This window comes from Aulonocara sp. 'chitande type north' Nkhata Bay, linkage group LG5, assembly GCF_057382095.1.
Source record: "Aulonocara sp. 'chitande type north' Nkhata Bay isolate Kocher_YH1m ecotype deep benthic linkage group LG5, A_spYH_male_GT1.1, whole genome shotgun sequence".
Taxonomy (NCBI): Eukaryota; Metazoa; Chordata; class Actinopteri; order Cichliformes; family Cichlidae; genus Aulonocara; species Aulonocara sp. 'chitande type north' Nkhata Bay.
The window spans coordinates 23422121-23441755 of NC_141348.1; the positions used below are offsets into that span (position 1 = coordinate 23422121).

General features: G+C 38.9%; 1 protein-coding gene across 1 annotated transcript; it reads left to right on the forward strand.

The window, feature by feature from the left end:
* Positions 1 to 3991: 3991 nt before the first annotated feature.
* Positions 3992 to 19292, forward strand: prkcda (protein kinase C, delta a). The gene is made up of 18 exons (XM_086292287.1): positions 3992 to 4206; positions 6687 to 6815; positions 6959 to 7158; positions 7239 to 7305; positions 7612 to 7765; positions 8833 to 8864; positions 9676 to 9761; positions 10353 to 10482; positions 10843 to 10943; positions 11923 to 12019; positions 12193 to 12323; positions 12642 to 12815; positions 12922 to 13013; positions 15944 to 16006; positions 16809 to 16947; positions 17067 to 17255; positions 18089 to 18217; positions 18307 to 19292. The coding sequence occupies exons 2-18, from the start codon at positions 6707 to 6709 to the stop codon at positions 18463 to 18465; spliced, it is 2052 nt and encodes a 683-aa protein (XP_086148413.1). The 5' UTR covers positions 3992 to 4206; positions 6687 to 6706; the 3' UTR covers positions 18466 to 19292.
* The last annotated feature ends 343 nt before the right edge of the window (positions 19293 to 19635 follow it).

The following is a 19635-nucleotide window of genomic DNA, read 5'->3' on the forward strand; positions in this document are numbered from 1 at the left end:
CCAGATGCCACAAGGAAAGCAGGGTACAAACCTAGTTTACCTAAATGTAGAACTTCTCTGTCAGCTTCCAAATGCAAATTTAGTGTGTCCGTATTTAAAATACTTCCCCTTAACTTTTTTTCCTTCTTCTAAAAACAGGAACTCATTGCAAGGGCATATATGAGGGCATATATGACAAGAACAGGTATATCCGGTGGCACTTTTAATGATTATTTATGTGCTAGTTAAGAAGCACAAAAAGAAAGCCTTCTGTGTGCTTGACGTGTCTTTTTCAGTGAGGCAGGAATGGTGTCATAATCCGGTCTTACTTCCACATTGCTGCAGGCGGGAGCAATGCAGAGTGAAGCAAATAATCAATCGTACACACAGCCTACTCAATAAGGTCAGATGCAGGCAGCTCTGTTATATGTGGTCTGTTACCATTAACAACTGATGCTACGGAGCCGCTTGAAATCTATTCTGAGGTGAGCTTCCTTACCTGTGGCTTTTTACTCACAACGCACCAACAGCACACACTCGACTTTATTTAACGACAAACTCACACTGACACGCTCGGACCGCCAGTCTTTGTCTGAGAAGGGAATGCAGCATTTGCATTGATGTCGTGAGCTACAACAGGATAGCTTCTCATCTTTCATAGTGCTGTGTGGGCAGCATTGCCTCAGGGGAAAGGAAAAGAGTTTATTACGCAAGAGCTGGATGTTTAATAAAAAGAAAGACTCCGTCCCCTTGACATTGGCTTGACATTTCTGGGTTTGCACCTTGTGTTTCTCGTTCTCACTCAGAGATGGGGAGAGGAAGTGGAGAAAAGAAAAGATACAGAGAGGCTGGAAGAATAGAGGGACTCACTCTTATGTCCCACTTTGCAAACTCTTTGCAGCCTACACTGCCAAGTCAATGTTACACCTATTCCACCTCCCCTAAAGCTTTAAATAGCCCGCTTTCCCTCAAAAAGACAAACCAGAGAGAAACACACAGCCTTCAGCACACTCTGCACCTCCGACTGAACATACATTATTCCTGCTGCCTAAACGGGTAGTCTGCATTGTGCCTTCTGTTCTCTGGTGATCAGTGTGTCATAAACATTTAGAAAGAGATAATTAAACATATGTCAGCAGGACCAGCATCCAACAATAAAAGGCTTTGAGATATGACATCTCAGAGGAGGCTTTTGCAAACTCCAAACACTTTAAAAAATGCTTGTTATTTGGTGACCAGGCTTTAGAGCTGTGTTAATGAGAGTTAATTTAGAAGACTGACATCACACTCGGGAATTTCCATTTAAAGTGGATCTTGTTTTAGTTTTTTTTAAATTCTGACCGTAGAATCACTTTATTTGAACCATTTTAATTAATAAAAATAAAGAAAAGCCTGATAGGTTAAAGAGTGTGACGACTGGGGAACAAATAGATTTTCAAAGCAAACAAATAATACCTTTCAAATCTATGGAGCTCACTAACAAGAATCTTGTTTCTAGTTGAAAATGCAGAAGTGAAAAGGTAACCTTGTCAACAAACATCACAATGTTTTACCCTCATGCCCTTCATCCAGACGTGAAGGCTTTATTTTTTCTTTTTGTGCACTGCACTTCAGGTGTAAAAACATCTGATTCTGATTCTGATCAAGTTGTAGTTTGCTTGGAGTTTATTTAGAAGACCATGGGAATCAAACATAAGCTTCGGTGGCCCAAATAGGACTGGGCCAACACTCCACTGAACTGAATTTGTGCTTTTAATAGTATTTTTTTTTAAATTTTTTATAAATAATGCAACAGTTTTCCAAACAATTAATTGCCAGTGACAGATAAATTCTTGTTTTTCACTATCTACTATGTAAATGGCTGAGCAATGAGTAATTTTAAAATGTAAGCCCAAAGAGTAGTGCTGGCAGATTTCTTTCATTTACCACAGTACCATATCTGCATTATGCAGAAAAACTAAGACATACTGGTCAAATTTCACTTATTTTTCTGATATTAAGATATTTCAGGGAGCAGATGTGTAGGTAAAATTCATTACACTGACAGAAAGCAGAGTTTCACTGGTCCAACCCAGATGGTGAATTTTGGGTTGTATGAATCAGACATCTCTGTAACAGACAATATATTAGCTGGAGGAAATTGCAACCAACACAGAGTTCAAGCACCCGCTGGTTTATTCTATATAGCCTCCATAAAAACGATGAAGCACTGCTTTTCCACTTTGTTTTTGTACAGATTTAATAACATTAACTGTGTTAATTCACAAAGTCAAGTTGTGGTGGAGTTTCCGCCACAAAAGCAAGAAAGCTGATGTTACACACTTATCCCTTAAACATGGGAAACGATCTGTTTATCCTAATACTTGTAAATGGAAATGCTCTAAATGTCTTTTCCACAGAGCAATCGGGAGATGCTGCTGTGTCTCTCTAGCATTATGCATGAAACTAATTCATCACACAGTCTTTATCTGCAACTGTCAGGCACCCCCAAATTTTTTTCTTCCTATTTTATAGCTGATGCTATTCTGCTTAAATCAGCAGTTGTGATGTGCCTTTTTACATTTGATTTTTTGAATTGTACAAAATAGAGAAAATAATATTTTCTAAATTTAAAATTCAAATGTATCCTCTATTTACAGCAACAAAAGAAGCAGCTTTGAATAACCTGACGGCCAAAACAATTTAAAAAAAAAAGTCTTACACCTGTAGTTGACCATAATAAACATTTAAATAATAAACTCACAACTGAGTATGCACTAAAACCCATGAAAGAAACCTCAGCTTCAAATGACGAAGCCTCTTCCTTAGCTTCCTAGCCCACAGAGCCACATAGCCATATGCATTCATCTGCATGCATAAGGAGTTTCTATGTAGATGATCATTCTCTCTTCCATCTCTGCAGGCTCAATTTAACATCCGCCTGTTCTCCAGCCTATGAATCCCACTGGTGGATCATCACAGTGTGTGTATGTGTGCATGTGTGTGCTGGAAAAAGAACAGAATAACAGGGTTTCTTGAGCTTTGAGGGTGCCTCAGTGAGAGTCAGAAGAGTCGGTGAGCATTGAAGTCTTTAGTGCACACACCTAGTCTGCAGACTTCCTGTGTCTACCATGAGTCAGAATCTGCTTGTTATGTAAATCCACAGAGAAGTGAGGGGGACACCGGCACACCTGTGCCCTGCCAGCCTGCTCCTGTCCAGGTTTTTTTTTCCTTCCCTTTTGACACAGAGCAGCAATTACTTATTGCTCCCAGTCATTGAACTATGACTCATCCTGGAGGAATTAGGCCCTCAATCAGCCAGTATGTTCTATAGCTGCCTCTAATCAGATGACGATGAATACCAAGTTGGGCTTAACCCCCCCTTACTTGTGCTGACATACAATTATTTAGATCTATGTGTGCGTGTGTGGGGGTGAACACAGGCATGAAACAAATAAAGAGTGTGGATAATCTGGAGTGCCTGTTTAGAACAAGAAAAGATCCTTCTTGGTACCGGAGCCAAATCTGCCACCTCCTCACCAGCAAAACCTAGCGCAAACCTCAAAACTACCCCCGCAGCCTACAGTCCCAGCCACGTGACCCCACCCCCTGCCACACAAACACTTCACGTGGAAAAAAAAAGACTCTTCCCCCACATACTGTAATCTAGGGCATACTCACCAGCAATGCGGATCTTTATGCACAGTTATAATGTGTTGGGTCGCTTTTTCATATTTATAACTCATATAGCCTCATATATGATCAACAGGTCTGCTGTGACGAACACGCCCGTTAACTTCAAACAGGCTTACATGTCAAGTGACACGCGTGACTGAAAAGTGATAGACTATGTGTGTATTTGCCTGCATCTGTGCTGTGTTTGTGTGTGTTAAGGGAATACTCCCACCCCTGAGGGGGGAGAAAAAAAGAAAAAAAGTATTATGGTAAGTGGCACGGCCCTAAATTCAATGAGGGCAGCTAAGTGTACAGTGCCCCGCCACCGCTTCACAGACTACCCTGTGTGAGTCTGTGTGTCTGAAAGAGAGAGAGAGGGGGGGAGTGAGTGTGTGTGTCTGTGTGTGTGTTTGTGTGCATACTAGGTAAACGTCACAGCTTGCAAAGAAAGCCCCTGCGCTGCGAGCGCGCGCCACACTTCCTCAATCGACGGAATCACAGAGAGAAAAAAAACACTAGAGGAAGAAAAAGAGCAACTTTCGTCGAGAACAACCGCCTGGTTTGCAGGACAAGGTGAGTCTGCCATTACAATCCTTTTCAGGCTTCAGTCGAGTGGGTTTTTAGTAGCAGAGTACGGGTTTTACGTCTAAACTTTACAGAAAGTTACAGAAAACAGTACCGTTTCGTCTGCTTCTTTCATCCTTTGGAAAACCTCACTGTGAGGGTGAGGCGAGTAACGCTAAACCCTGGCTAACTGGTTACAGTTTTTCTTCCTCGCTGAAAGCGTTAGCTGTTGTAGCGCAGTGAAAGTTTAGCCAGACACGTTTCATTTCTATGAAAAGTCAACAAGGCAGCTGGCACTACACAGCTGTTTTGGTTAAAATAATAACCCCTGACAACTTTTCCGAGTAGCGACTGGAGCTGCTTCAGTGAAACAGTGCACAGGAATCCGTGACCCCGTCACACTTGCTGACGCTACGGGGTCACAAAAGGTACTGACAGGTGAATTATCGCGACCTACTGATCTATACCCACCACCCCTTTGGACTGGAACATCTGCAAGCATCTGCGGCCCTGTCTTAACACAGTCGGTAACTGCATGCAGTATGTCGGTAATTCTGCTTATGTGGAATCCGTTAAGTGACAGAATATCACCAGGGATGAGGAGGAATGTGAGCAGGTCTGGACAGCAAGGATGGAGGAGTAAAGATAAAAAGAAGAAAAGGGAGAAAAGGGAGAAGGAACAGTTATTTACTTGTCATTAAGACAATCTGGCTGCAAGCTGCTGTCTGAGTCAGACGTGGGGTGACATCTGCGTTCAGCCAACTGACAATCGACCACATCCTTTAGAGAATAAAGAGAGAATCAGATGCACTGACTGATTCTCGGTGAATGTGACCGTCAGAGTTTAGTTTTTCATTATGCGCAAGACTCAAATCTAGATAGGACCTGTGTCAACCTCAGCAATGGTTTAGGTGTTCTGCGCGATCACATGAGGCGTTCAAAAGTGTTTATGAGGGGGTAATTACGTCGAGGAAGAAAGGCTCTTTTCCATACCACGATGAAACACAGTCAGGCTCTCAGAATCAGGTATTATGTTACCATTTCAGTCAGTAAAAGCGATGTTAGTATTCTTCTGTGTGGAAGAAAATTAAAATTTTAATTGAACTTTAAATTAAGCAAAGGTTCAGAGGAGAGTACAGCCATCAAATTATGTTTCAGTGCTCAGGGGTTTATTTTTTGTAATGATTTTACCACATTGCCTTTGTGAATGAACAGCGTGTAATGGTTTTTGATACAATTATTAAGCAATAATAACAGAAATCAGTAATTGTGTGGTTTGTTAGGTCAGACATTAGGAAGTAGACAACATAAAGTTGAATAACAAGCTTCTAGAGGATGTTTACCAGTTACAGTATGCTGGGGAGGTAACTAGACAGGACAATTTGAAACTGCTCACAGCTGGTTGGGAAATCAATCACTATTGGCCTGAAACACACAGCATGCCTGCTGTTGATTAACTCCCAAAAGCCCTGGCATCACAGCTCCCAGCTGCAGTACGTGAGTGAAACTGGTTGCATGCTTTTTTACTTGCCTGCATCTTTTATTCCGTCTTACTTTTCTGAGTCTGAGTGTAGGTGGTTACAGTTTCAGGCTTGTGATAGCAGCTAGGCTTTCTTTGGAGCACAGCATGCATTTGGATCAGTGACATGTTGAGACTAGCTCTGACTTTGTAGTGCTAGGAAACACCTCTGGTGTTGCAGCTGCAACCTGTCAGAAACTGCACGCATAGTGATAAGGAACCAAACAAATGTGACTTTGTGCTCACATTTTAAATGTGTATCAGTGGCAATAAGAAAATAATAATTAAAGACTCCATGGGTGTAACAGTTAACAGGGGTTACCTAATGTATTGCACATACTGAAACTAGTGGTGTTTGGGTTGTTATAGAGAAAAGTTGTGGCACTGTCTGCAACACTTGTGGAGTTATGCAAGCAGCAAATCATGCGTGAGGTAACAAGCACCCAGCACAAAGGGGGACATTGATCGCTCATTATGTGTCACCACTGGAATTTCACTTCTAATGCAAAAGAAATCCAGTTATTCAGGTATTTCCTCTGTAGGTAAAAAAGTGAATGATTTTTTTCTCTTCAGTTAGGAAAAATATGGAAAATATATACATGACATAAAATTCAGGTCATGTACTAAATGTGTGCGTAACTTGCTTCCAACAAGCAGTCATTTGGATTAATAGCCAGTCCACCATAAAAAATTGAGTCAGAGTAAATCTTGCAGTGAGAGAAAGCAAAATACAAATTTGTGCTGCAGCCAGAGGCAAATTTTGCTCATTGCAGGTGTCTCGCTTAGTGACAGGAAATTCTCAAATACCAGTAAAAAGACCGCTTATCTTATCTTCTGTCTTTTTTTTGTTTGGGGTCAAAATGCTCAGATAGAACTTAGCACTATTGCTTGACATTTTGCAATATTTTGAGACAATGCGATGATGCACTTTAACAGTAATAAATTTGTGGTTGTTCTTGTCTGAGAACAGGCGATCCTGGTACTTTCACCATGGCTCCTTTCTTGAGGATTGCCTTTAACTCGTACGACCTGGGTATCCTGCCTCCTCTGACTGACCCACCCTTCTGTGCTATCAAGATGAAGGAAGCCTTGACAACTGGTGAGATCATTTTTTTGTCTTTTGCAGAAGTCTCTACTTCTGCTCAAACAACAAACACAAATTATGTTATCTTATTTTGTTTAAATTGAAAACATGCCAAAAATATTTTTTCTACTTCCTCTATCTGCCCATCTGCTTCTCAGAAAGAGGGAAGACCCTGGTTCAGCGTAAACCCACCATGTACCCAGCCTGGAAGTCCACTTTTGATGCACACATCTATGAAGGTCGTGTGCTCGAGGTACTGCTGATGAAGACAGCGGAGGAGCCGCTGGCTGAAGTGTCTGTCGGTGTGTCTGTCCTTGCTGAGCGCTGCAAGAAAGCCAACGGGCGTGCTGAATTCTGGGTAAGTCATTACACACTGTCCTTTGTCTTTAAGAGCAAATGTCAGGATCCTGTTTAACTGTACTTATATTTTGTGTTCAGGTGGATCTCCATCCTTCAGGAAAAGTAATGATGGCAGTGCAGTATTTTCTGGAGGATGCAGATGCAGGTGAGATTAAATTACATTATATTTTTATATTATTTATTTTTATTTTCTCTTCTATGCACTTCCTTTTATTTAAGTATGTTTTGCAGCCTCTTCAAAGACAGTTAGAGGGGTATCCCCCTCACCCACACCAGTCATCTAACTTGGTTTTCAGCTGCTAATTTAATGTAGTCCTTACACACACTTTAACGTGTGATTCCCTACTGCAATCATAAGGCTATCAGTCTGTAACAAATCTGTAATATGACCTCTCTTTTTCTGTCACAGTGTTGTATATGACTGACTTGTTTTTCTCTCTTTATTTGGAAGAGAGCAAGCAGCCTGTGAAGGAGGAAGCTCCTACTCTGAACCGTAGACGCGGGGCCATAAAGCAGGCCAAAATACACTTCATCAAGAACCATGAGTTCATTGCAACTTTCTTCAGACAGCCCACTTTCTGCTCTGTGTGCAGAGAATTTGTCTGGTCAGTGCCCGTCTAAAACTTTCATCAAATTAGGAAACAGGATATTGAGAATCTAGTGTTCAGGAACTTGTGGATATGTAGTATTAGCAGACTTATTTCTGATTAAGACTGTAATTATTTTTCTAGATCACTGTTTTGTATGTGACACTTTTAATGTGAACAGTTCCTGGAAATATGAGCTCTCTAATTAAAAAAGAAGTGAGGACAATCCCCTGACATAGTTTGGCAGAAACTCTCAATAACTATTTTTGTTTGCCAGACCATGACCCAAGACTTTGATGACCCATTTTCTTGATGTTATACATAGAATGCTCATGTTTTCCTTTGAAGACTTTAGTTGTCCAGTTATCTGATATGAAGCACATTTTGATGAAATTGGAAATTTTGTGCAAAAAGATACACAAAACTACATACTTCATTTGGAGCCACATTACAGAAATGTACTATTTTAGGCCTAATATTAGATAAGCCTAACATTATTTTCCCAAATTGATTCTACAGAAGTAAAGTCTAAATATAGGAGGCATCCTATCTTATCTGACTTCACTTTATCTTATTTCAGATTAGGAAATGATAAATATACACCCCAACATCTCGTTTAAGCCCATTATTGACCACCCGCTGGTACTTTTCCATCTTACTGAGCTCCACACATCCTTGTTACCATTAGCTTTCTCAATGATTGCTGTTGCCACGTTAGTTAAATGAAGTTCAGAAATAAAGTACTACCACTAACCCCTTCCTCACACATCTGTACTTACTCACTCTACTTGATGGAAGAGGGATTGTTAGTGTAGCTCTAAGATTACCCTAAAGGTAGGAGACTTGTGCTTTTGGGAGGTTATGTTACTTGTGTTATGCACTTTAATATTCTTAGGTAGAGTAGCAAATCAGGGCCTGTTCCTATGAAGTGTTTTAACCTTAATGAGACTTAATCACCATCGTTACCACACAGTTAAGATAGAATTTACAAGTTATAAAGTGTATGCAATGCAGTACCTGTTCCTTATTGCTTTTGAGTGATAAACTGGGAAATCATTCACAAAGCCTGTCTTTGTCTCACACAGGGGACTCAACAAGCAAGGCTATAAATGCAGACGTAAGTGTACTTCATTAAAAAAATCTCAATACATTGTGTTATAGCTAAAACAGCAACATAGATGTTCAACACGTTCTCACTCCCAAAGCATTACATTTTACGCTAGGTGACAAATCGTCTGTATATTACGCTTCCGGCACCCAACACGTCCCTATATTATGAGATCGGAAAAATGAGGAAACATGAGAAAACATGAGAACCGTTTGAAATGAATCTACACATGTACGTTCATTTTACTTAAGTTGCTTTAGAAAACACTATCTAATGTCATCAAAGTGCTGGTTAAGGTTCGGGATAAGTTTATGGTTAGGGCTGGAATACATGGCTGGAATGTGTATTACCGGCATTCTACTGGAATTCATCTATAACCAGGCGCGTAGCATAATACACGTTCTTATGCTTTCGCGTTCCTCAGGAATGCCTCGGGACCTAACATATCGTGAGTATATCACATCTCGGGAGTGAGAATGGCTGAGATGTTAAACATAAAAAATGTCTACTTAACCATAAAAGCAAACTGTGAAATGTACATATTCATTTCTTTTACCGTTATGCACTCAAAAATATGCTGATTGCTGAAATATTTCCATGTAATTTTTTTTACAAGTTAAAATGATAGATTTAAAGGAGTCTGGTCAAAAGAAATGTAGTGGACTACCATTTTCCTGCAAGATTAATTATATAGATAAATTTGATTTGACATATTTTCACTGAATTTTATTCAAAATCACTGCTTCATGTTTATGAAAGCATGTGTGTGTACAGCTTAAAAACTAAAGTATTAATCTGCTATATCGTTTCTTTTTCTCAGAATGTAATGCAGCCATCCACAAGAAATGTATAGACAAAATCATCGGCAGATGTACTGGTACTGCTGCCAACAGTCGGGATACTGTGGTGTGTAACACACATTTCTTCTGTACACCATGTACTGTTAGTGTTCGTCATATGTGTCCCAATTAGTGCGTAATAGTCAGTTTAGTGTGGGCTTTTTTTCCTCTGTGATTTACGATTTTGATGTATTCCTCCTTAGCAAATCAACAATGATTCGTTTATCAAATTAAAGTGTATAGTTCGGTCAGGGTTTAACACAAAGGCACATACCTGTTAGTTTCCACTTCCAGTGAAGCATTTTTCAATGTCCATCAATATTAGGGGATAATCAAAGTCCAGCTAACCTAGATAGCAGTGACAGGAATGAGCACTGCACCCCCACACATTGTGGGACTAACAGATGGGGTGTGGTCTTAGGGAAATACTTTAAATTCAACTAGCAGGGACAGATCTGGCCCACAAGTTGTAATCTCTGAGAATTTTTTTTACACAGTGCTGTAGTGACTTTTGACACATTGAAGTTAGAGAGGGAAGAAGAAGACAAGGGGGAAAAAAAGGATGAGGAAGGTGCGCAGGAAAGCTAGATGTTACAGGCCTGTGAGCGTGAGTCCTTTGGTCATACATAGCAATGATGAATCTTCTCCGTGCCCAAAGTTCCAGAAGGAGCGATTTAAAATCGACATGCCGCATCGTTTCAAGATCAACAACTACATGAGTCCCACCTTCTGTGACCACTGTGGAAGCCTTCTGTGGGGTCTGGTCAAGCAAGGCCTGAAGTGTGAAGGTACAGCAGAGACATGATTGACTGGATGGTTACAGGAGCGTGTGCTTCTGTACTCTACAGACTAAAAAAATATTTACGCCTAAAATGTTGACTTTAAGCAACTTAATTAAAAGTAAATTTTCTGTGTATTTTTTACATATAAAACATGTAAAACATTAAATTTAATGGATTTGGTCAAATTAAATTTACCGTATTGAAATACATTTAGTTTATCCTAAGCATATTTTCCTTAATGATTATTTTAAAAAATAACCCTTCAGTTTTATAGATTTCATTTTTATTTTACTCAAAATTATTGCTTCATATTTATGGGGGCCAAGAAAAAATTTTTCAGTGCAGACTTGTTTTTTCTCTTTGCAGACTGCGCCATGAATGTCCATCACAAGTGTCAGGACAAAGTAGCCAACCTTTGTGGTATCAATCAGAAACTACTAGCCGAAGCCCTCACACAAGTCAGTCAGGTGAGTTCAGTGAGTCATTCAGTGGATTGTATCTTTTGGTATTCAAGTCCACATCAAGATGGATGACATTACAATGAGAAAGAAGTGTGACTCATGTGTCATTCTACTAACGCGACTTTGCTCTTGGAGATTTTGTGACTCCGAATGATAATGAATAACAAATATAGATAAGCACTTTATTAAATTTTATATAAAAAAGATAATTTAAAAACTGGTTGTTGCTGTTCTGTTTTCTATGTAGTGGCACTTATTTGGATGTTTTCCAGAAATATTAGTAAACATATTAGCAGCAAATTTCTTTATAACTTTATAAACTTTCTGAATAAAATGAATACTTAAGCCTTATAACTACATCTCTATATTTTATCATCATTTAAGAAATGAAATAGCATTTAAATTCTTGAAGTATTTACATTATTTATCATAATGTGTAAATGTTTGTTTTGAAAGGATAGAGAAGATTCAAATAGATCTGAAATCAAATCTAGGCACTTAGCTTGCAATGTTGCCAGTACCCCGAGATGCTTGTGTTTGTTGGCTCAACAAAACCTAAAACTGGTTATAGAGATAATGGGTGTCATGATAACAGTTATCAACTTTCTTTGTTTACCCAAACTTTCCACTTCAGGCTTCTTACCTGAAGTGGAAAGATAACAAGCTGATTAATAATAACTAACTAGCAAAAAAGTATCTTATTTGTTTCACTTGAATGTGAAACTCAAAGTTACTGGTGTGTGTTGACCTAATTTTCCTGCCCTTCTGTGCTAAACGCCTGACTCATTCTGTTCTGTCTTTACAGGCCTGTCGTTCAACCCAAAATCTATTTAGTTTTGAAGACAGTTAAAGAGAGAAGAATCAAACAAGTTTTTGACTCAAATGTACCACGGCTGTTAGTCGACCATTGTTAGGAAACAGTTGTTTGAGTTCTTCATGTTTATTTTTTGTTTATGTGTTTATTTTTCTTCCTTTTTTCCATCAGAAATCATCCACTCGCCGTTCAGATCCAAATCTGCCTAATCTCCCGGATATTGGAATCTATGACGAAGTGAATAAACTTGCTGGACTTGAGATCAATGGTGAGTGAGGCTTTATTTGTTGGTGCTTTTTCCTCCAAACATTCAAGCAGAAAGTTAAAGTTCTGTACTGATAGCAAATGCTATGCAAATAAAAACTGCAGAAAATATGCAAAGGTTTGAGATAATTGTGTAAATATGTCATTTCTGTGTGTGGTAATGTATTTGTCCATTAGATGGGTCGACATACGGCAAACTTTGGGAAGGTTCCATCCCACGGGTACCGTCTCGTCTTACCCACTTAACCAAGATCAACATGGACAACTTCATCTTCCACAAAGTCTTAGGAAAAGGCAGTTTTGGAAAGGTACGGAGCAATGACGTCAGTGTGAAACGAACTGTGAGACTGCCATCTTAAAAACTAGAGAGAAAAAGAGAGAATATAAATAAGTGAACCAACAACACTCAAGTCAACCCATATCAGCTGTCATCATTACAATGGAGGCTGTAGTTCTCTTATAGAACTTATTACATGGACTGTGGGTGTTTCATCAACCAGCGAATTAAAATACTAATACTTCTCTTCTCTTCTCTTCTCTTCTCTTCTCTTCTCTTCTCTTCTCTTCTCTTCTCTTCTCTTCTCTTCTCTTCTCTTCTCTTCTCTTCTCTTCTCTTCTCTTTGTAGGTCCTGCTGGCAGAGCTGAAAGGGCGTGGAGAGTATTTTGCTGTGAAAGCTCTGAAGAAAGATGTAGTGCTTATGGATGATGATGTGGAGTGCACGATGGTAGAGAAAAGAGTCTTGGCTTTAGCCTGGGAAAACCCCTTCCTCACACACCTTTACTCCACCTTTCAGACCAAGGTACTTCCCCTCCATGTCATTAATGACTGTATTTTATTCTGCATCAGTAGTTACATTACATTACATCGTTGTGCCTTTAATAGTAAAAAATGAAATGTTTCTCTAGGAGCATCTGTTCTTTGTGATGGAGTATCTGAATGGAGGTGACTTGATGTTTCACATTCAGGAAAAAGGGCGCTTTGAGCTCTACAGAGCCACGTGAGTTCCACCTGTCACACAGCCATCATGACATACTGTACGTTACTCAGTGGAAACACAATCCCTGCCATCCTTACTCAGTGTTCACATGCTTGTCTAGCTGCCCAGAGACTCACATTTACAGAAGATACTTGTAAAGATGAGCATATGTTTATTGTCTCTTTGTCACTTTTTTAGCCTGCATCTTGTTTTCTTTTATATGATGTATAAAGTCTGAAGGACTGGGGCAATGCTGGCATCTATTAGCTCCTGTTCTTTAGAAGACAGGCCTTGTAAGGAGTGAACAGCTCTTAATGTTTGTGTATGGGGAGATATCAGTTACTACACCCACTTCTCATCACACTATGGGAATCTCTCCAGAGAAAAACAATCGCAAGCTGGTGAAATAAAGCATTATGAATCCAAAATCTGGCGGCACCTTGACTGCCAACTAAACTTTTACTTTTTTAAATTAAATTACACTTTTACAAACCTGCTGACATTTCTTAGCAAGTGCTAAGGATTCAGAGAGATTAATATGAGAGTAATAATCATGTTATGTGGTGTTTAGAACCGATGAAATTCTTGCTTTTTAGTCAGTTATAAATTTAATTCACTGAGTGCAGAAATCTTTTGAAAAGTAATGTTTTGGCTGAAGAGTTTTGACAGAATTTGGCTGTATGTAGCAGAAAAATACAAAGAGTGTACAGCCGGGTTTTAAGACTGAATGCATTTTTTTCTTATGAACCACTGAAATGCTTCATGTTCTGCTTTCTAACTGTTGTGCTTAGTCACTGATCTTACATCTCCTGTAGTTAAATCAGCGGCTGTGTCCAGTACCTTTGAGATGACAGGAGTAATTTTGTACTTTGCAAACACTGACACCTGATCCTTTGTTGGCATCCTCTAGAATTCTCCTCACTCAGTGACTGTATTCACTCTGGGTAATTTATCCTCAGTGAGTGAGAGAGAGAGTGGGCTATTTTATTTCCCTACTATTCATTCCTTTACGTGTTTGCATCTTTTTTTATGTTAATGCTTAAAACAAACATGCCTCAACAAGACAGCAGAAATTCTGTGGTTCATAAGACCGAATTTAAGTCAATTCCAGCAAAGCAGTAAATTAATTAAACAAATTTGCTTTAATTTAAATGTATGCTTACAGTCTGTGGTGTTAACCATGCATTGTTTTTGAAGACTGAATGGTAATATCAGTAAGAGCAGCAAGCTCATGCTATGAGCTGTTGCTTTTTTATGCAGTGTACTTTATGTAAGTTAACTTTGGTAGTTTTGCCTATCTTGCTGACAAACAGCATAGCTCCACCATGACTATAACATTGCCTGTTATAGTCATGGTGGAGCAGGTTGGTTGTTTAAACTTAAAAAAAAAAAAATAGGATGCTTGTAGATGATGCATTTATACACATTTAAAGTGTTAAACAAATGAGGATGGATGGATTAAAATAAGGACTTTAATATTCTCTGCAGGGAAATTATTTTGTAACAGCTCTAATACTGGCGAGTTGTAAAATCCCACAAGCCTAACACAACACAGGACTACAAGAAATCACTGGGATGCATAGTCCGTAGTCTCAATGCAAGTGTGGATGATGTCACACGGAGTTGCCAGTTTGCTGGAGAGCGTGATGTAAACAACAGCCAATCTGGCATGTGAAAAGTCTGTGGGTATATAGTGTGGAAGTAGCCCCATGTTAAATATGTGGGCTGCAGAAGCGTTCCTTCACAGTAATGTGACAAGGGTGGCACCATCTGTTGTTAATAAAAGTGGCAAATCATCCACATCTTTATTTATTACGCTTGGATTTATTCCTGTTCACCCGAACTGTCTGAAAGCGGTTGATGGTAATCAAGGGATCTGAAATATACCTTGTTGCTATGTCTCTGTAAAACGTAACTGCACACTCATTAGGCTCATTTCCTTGTCAATCTCATGCCATTAACATAATTTCCTGCACTGTTAGAGGTGAGATATGGCTTTGATCCCCTCCTTTCATTTTCTTATCTATCTGTTCCTCCAGTGGCATTTCCTCTTATTTCTGTAGGAATGCTCATTATTGTTGTGAAAAAGACAAAGCAGTATTCTTCCATCAACCTGCACTTCCACCGCCATGCCAGTCAGGAAGTCGTCTAGTACCTGCAATATACATAATCTTCTGGTGACTTATTTATAATAGAATAGTTTCTGTAAACTTGATGACACACAAGATTAATGTGTCTAAACTGTCGTGTTGTATATTGCTGCACAGGCTGTCACAGAATATAAGGCATGTGCTGGATCTGGTTATGCAACATTTTTCCTTTGGCAGTGACTGAACTGCAGAGTCTCAGTTAAGCTCGTTGCCACCACAAAGGCTGCTGCTAACCTGACAAAGACTAGTTTCATGCACCATTTCAACTTTCCTTCAGCTTGCATGCATATCGAGGTGTCCTCTTACAACTGTGTGTTTTTGTTTTGTTCTTCGTGATCCAGGTTGAGACGTTCTTGTACATATGCCTGTACTGTCTGACTCCTATTCTATGAGGACTGCATTTCTAATGATGTTAAGTGAGAGATATTGACAGTCTATTCAGTCCTGTTCAGCAGGTCATTTAGTGTCACTGTGCAGGAACTGGGCTGGAGAGATGGCTTTGTGTGCTCTCCGGACCTGGTTGTTTCACTCGACACAGATGACAAGAGAAGCAGGTCAGCGATAGGCTAATCATTCGGCTCGCAGCAGCTCTTGGGTTTCACATTATGAGAGTGTTATTCACCTGTCTCCTACTCCATACAAATGTCCTCTTCAATAATTCAGGTGTACACTGAAATGAGTCTGCAGTTACACCAGTGTTAAGCCTCCAGCTATGTACTGAGATAGCTCCGCACAGGCCTGTAGCTTTCCATCAGAGATGAGTGTCTGATATTTCTGTCTCTGACTCCTTTGTCTTACCAGGTTCTACTCTGCCGAGATCATTTGTGGTCTTCAGTTTTTACATTCCAAAGGCATCATCTACAGGTCAGAGCACAGAATAGGAATTTCACATGAATATAAAATACACTTAAAAATCTGTTTTCTTTACATTATTTTGTTGTTGTTTTTTAATGCGCCAATGATTTCAGTTGCAAGTGTAATGAGAAAATGAATTTGCAAAGTCTCCAATCTTGTTTAGTTAGGTAATCCCACGCATTTTTGACACTTTTTCCCCCTGAAAGTTTAATTATTATTGTGTGGCATGCATTGAGCAAGGGCTGTTATGAAAACTGTGGACTTGGATGCAGTACAAAAATGTGATTTAAAATTTTTTTAAAAGATTTTGGGAAGAGGAAAATGTAAATGTGTTTATTTGTTACACTGAGAAAACCAGACTCCTGACATTTCAGGACAACACAAAACTAAGATAACTGTTACAAAATGTCTAGTAAATGAACATAGAAACAGTAGACCACTCAATTGGACTGCATATCTCAAAGACCTTTCATATCTCTGCATAATTTTGTTTTTTTTAATTATAGTGAAATCACCTATAAGTATAGTAAAAATTCAATATCCTCAAAGAAACTCATATAATTACTGCATTTTACAAAACTGCTGCTTTGTGTAGCGAATAGTAGTGTGTAAAAAATCTCACAGTTCAAAGTGCAAATGCATCTGTAATCAAACATTAATCCCCTTAAAATTTTATTTAACCTTTTATTGTAAGTTGTTATTTGTGTGGTAAATTCTGTTCTAACAAACACAAAATAGTTTTCTAAAACGTTATCATCACAATAACTCATGTTTATATCGTAACTTGGTTCTACTTTTTATTCATTTTCAGGGATCTTAAGTTAGACAATGTGATGCTGGACTGCGATGGGCATATAAAGATTGCTGACTTTGGCATGTGCAAGGAGAATGTATTTGGTGACAATCGCGCCACAACTTTTTGCGGCACTCCAGATTACATCGCTCCAGAGGTGCAGTCTTCTTCCAAAATTCTCTCTTGTGCTGAAATAATCAAATCTGCATTTAAAAACAAAACTTTTAAACGTCTGTCTGGTTTAATTGTTATTTATAATTTTTTGTTTAACTTTAGATTCTGCTGGGACAGAAATACTCATTCTCAGTTGACTGGTGGTCATTTGGGGTGTTGCTGTATGAGATGCTGATTGGTCAGTCACCTTTTCATGGAGATGATGAGGATGAGCTGTTTGAGTCCATTCGCATGGATACTCCCCATTATCCCCGATGGATTAGCAAGGAGTCGAAAGATCTGCTTGAGCGGGTTTGTATCATATCTTTAATACTAAATATAATAACCCCAAAAAGCGTTCAGACACGAAATGTCCATGAGTCCCAAAAAGTTGACTCTGTTCATCTGGACGTAGCGTTTTCAGTGGGAGCAATGTTTTATCACTCATCCAAGTGAGTTTCATGTGTTTATTTCACAAAGTATTAGGTAAACTAGTATTTGTGTCACTGGCAACAGACTGGACATTGAACAAGTCAGAAACATGAAAAGAAGCAGCTTGCAGATGCACAGAAACAGTGGGCAAGAAAAAGCTGCTTACATTTCATATCCTATATGAAATAACCATTTGAAAGGGTTTTAGGGTAACTGAGCTTAGTCCTCTGCTGGTGTGGGCTAATACTGGGATCAGCTAGTCTGCTGGGATTGTTCCAAGACTTGCCTTTGTGGGCCTGCCTGAGCTAAAGCTTTGCTTGAGGTTTAGTGAAATGAAATCAGCCTTTCTTTTGAGGGAGCATCCAAAAGCCCTCCAAATATTAACAAAAAGTATTTGGACAAGTTCTAATTGTCACACTTAGTGCAACATATCCATTGTTAATATGGTCTACTCCACCTGCAGTTACTCTGCCAGTTGTAAGACCTTGCAGAGTCCTGACCTGAATAACTTAGATTGTCTGTGGAGTAGGAAATGACGGTAAAAAAATTAGCTTGTTGATGCACTTGAGTGGAGGGAACATTAAGCACCAAGTTCAGTCCCTGGCTGGTACGGTCTGAGAACATAAGCAGTCCATTTAACTGAAAATCCTTTGTGTTTGACACATGATCACATATATTCCTTATGCAACCTTTCTGACCTTCCTTCCCTGCAGTTGTTTGAGAGAGACCCAACTCGCAGGATAGGAATTGTGGGTAATATCCGGTTACACCCCTTTTTCAAGAGCATTAACTGGCAGGCGTTGGAAATGAGAGAGGTTGAGCCCCCCTTCAAACCCAAAGTGGTACGTCACACACGTCACTGAGGATTTAAAAATTGTAGCTCTTGTGCTATGATTACATTTTGCTGAGATTTGTTTGTGGAAACTTCCAGAAAGCACCGAATGACTGCAGCAACTTTGACCGGGAGTTCCTCAGCGAGAAGGCTCGTCTTTCCTACAGTGATAAGAACTTCATAGATTCCATGGACCAGTCGGCATTTGCTGGGTTTTCATTCATGAACCCCAAGATGGAGCATCTTTTAGAAAAATGATGTCATCCATGTCAGACTCATGTTACTCTCCTCATGTTTATGGAACAGTTTGCCTGCTTGCAGATGAGCAAGCTGTTTCACAATCAGTATTTGTTTCACCTTATTTTAAGCACAAACTATTCTTGGGTACGATCAAACAACAAACGGCCCGTGTACTGTATATATATATATGTGGATGTTTCATTTATGTGCATGCTTATTATTTGTATAGGTTATGAAGACCTGTGTGAGTAATAATATACTGTGGGAGTGGGAGTCTGAAAAATCCTTACATTCCACTTGACGTCATTGCTACCATCTGCTGCCATCATGTTTCCCTTTCATGTTGAAAATCATCTCCACTGGGGATAGAAAATATGAAATGGAGGAAAAAGGCTACAGGAACTAATTTTACTTCATGCTTCAGATATAGGTCGTATTTGTGAATGAGGTGACTGCATGTTTAGAGATTTGAGACCAAGAAAAATCCATCAATCTTAGCATTGTGGCTTAAATATGAATGTTATAATTTCAAACATCCAACTTCTTGCCTTTGACTAAGAAGAACTTGTGGTTGTAAAGTTGACTGAACAGTGCCATGTAATGATCAAACTTTAATGCTCCAGCTGTTTTCAGCTGTACAGAAAAGTTCTGTTTTGTGGATGGAGGTGCAATGAGTGCAGCCATGTGTACAAAAAGAGTAGTGAAATGACTAATTGGTGAGCCACTTAAACGCTGTATATAATATTTATGTATATTGTTGTTAACATGTATATTGGTTTGCAAAGGATGTATTTTTTTTTTTTACTGTCTCCATATTTCCCATATGATTAAAAAAAAACATAAACTCCCAAGTCTGTGCTCCTTTTGTGTGATTTTGAAGTGCACGTAATAGAAAAGGTTTTAAACAAATTGACTTTCAGGAGCTGGACTGGAGGCGATCTAAAGCAATATAATCTTTATATAAATCAAATTAAAATTTTGAAGGCTTTTCACTTAAAAGCGTTTTGGATCTGATCAACAACCCATTATCCTTTGATTAAATTTGATTCATAAACAAACCAAAACAAGAATCAGTATCAGTCGACAAAATATTTTTTTTTCTATTTGTTAATAAATCTTTTTATTTGGACAGGAAATATTAGACACATTTTCCCGTAACTTATTATTATTATTATTATTATTTTTATC

Coding starts and splice junctions, on each gene's coding strand:
- prkcda (XM_086292287.1), top strand. CDS start 6,707: ATGGCTCCTTTCTTGAGGATTGCCTTTAACTCGTACGACCTGGGTATC. Junction 9,762..10,352: donor CCAACAGTCGGGATACTGTG/GTGTGTAACACA, acceptor CCGTGCCCAAAG/TTCCAGAAGGAGCGATTTAA. Junction 17,256..18,088: donor CGAAAGATCTGCTTGAGCGG/GTTTGTATCATA, acceptor CCTTCCCTGCAG/TTGTTTGAGAGAGACCCAAC.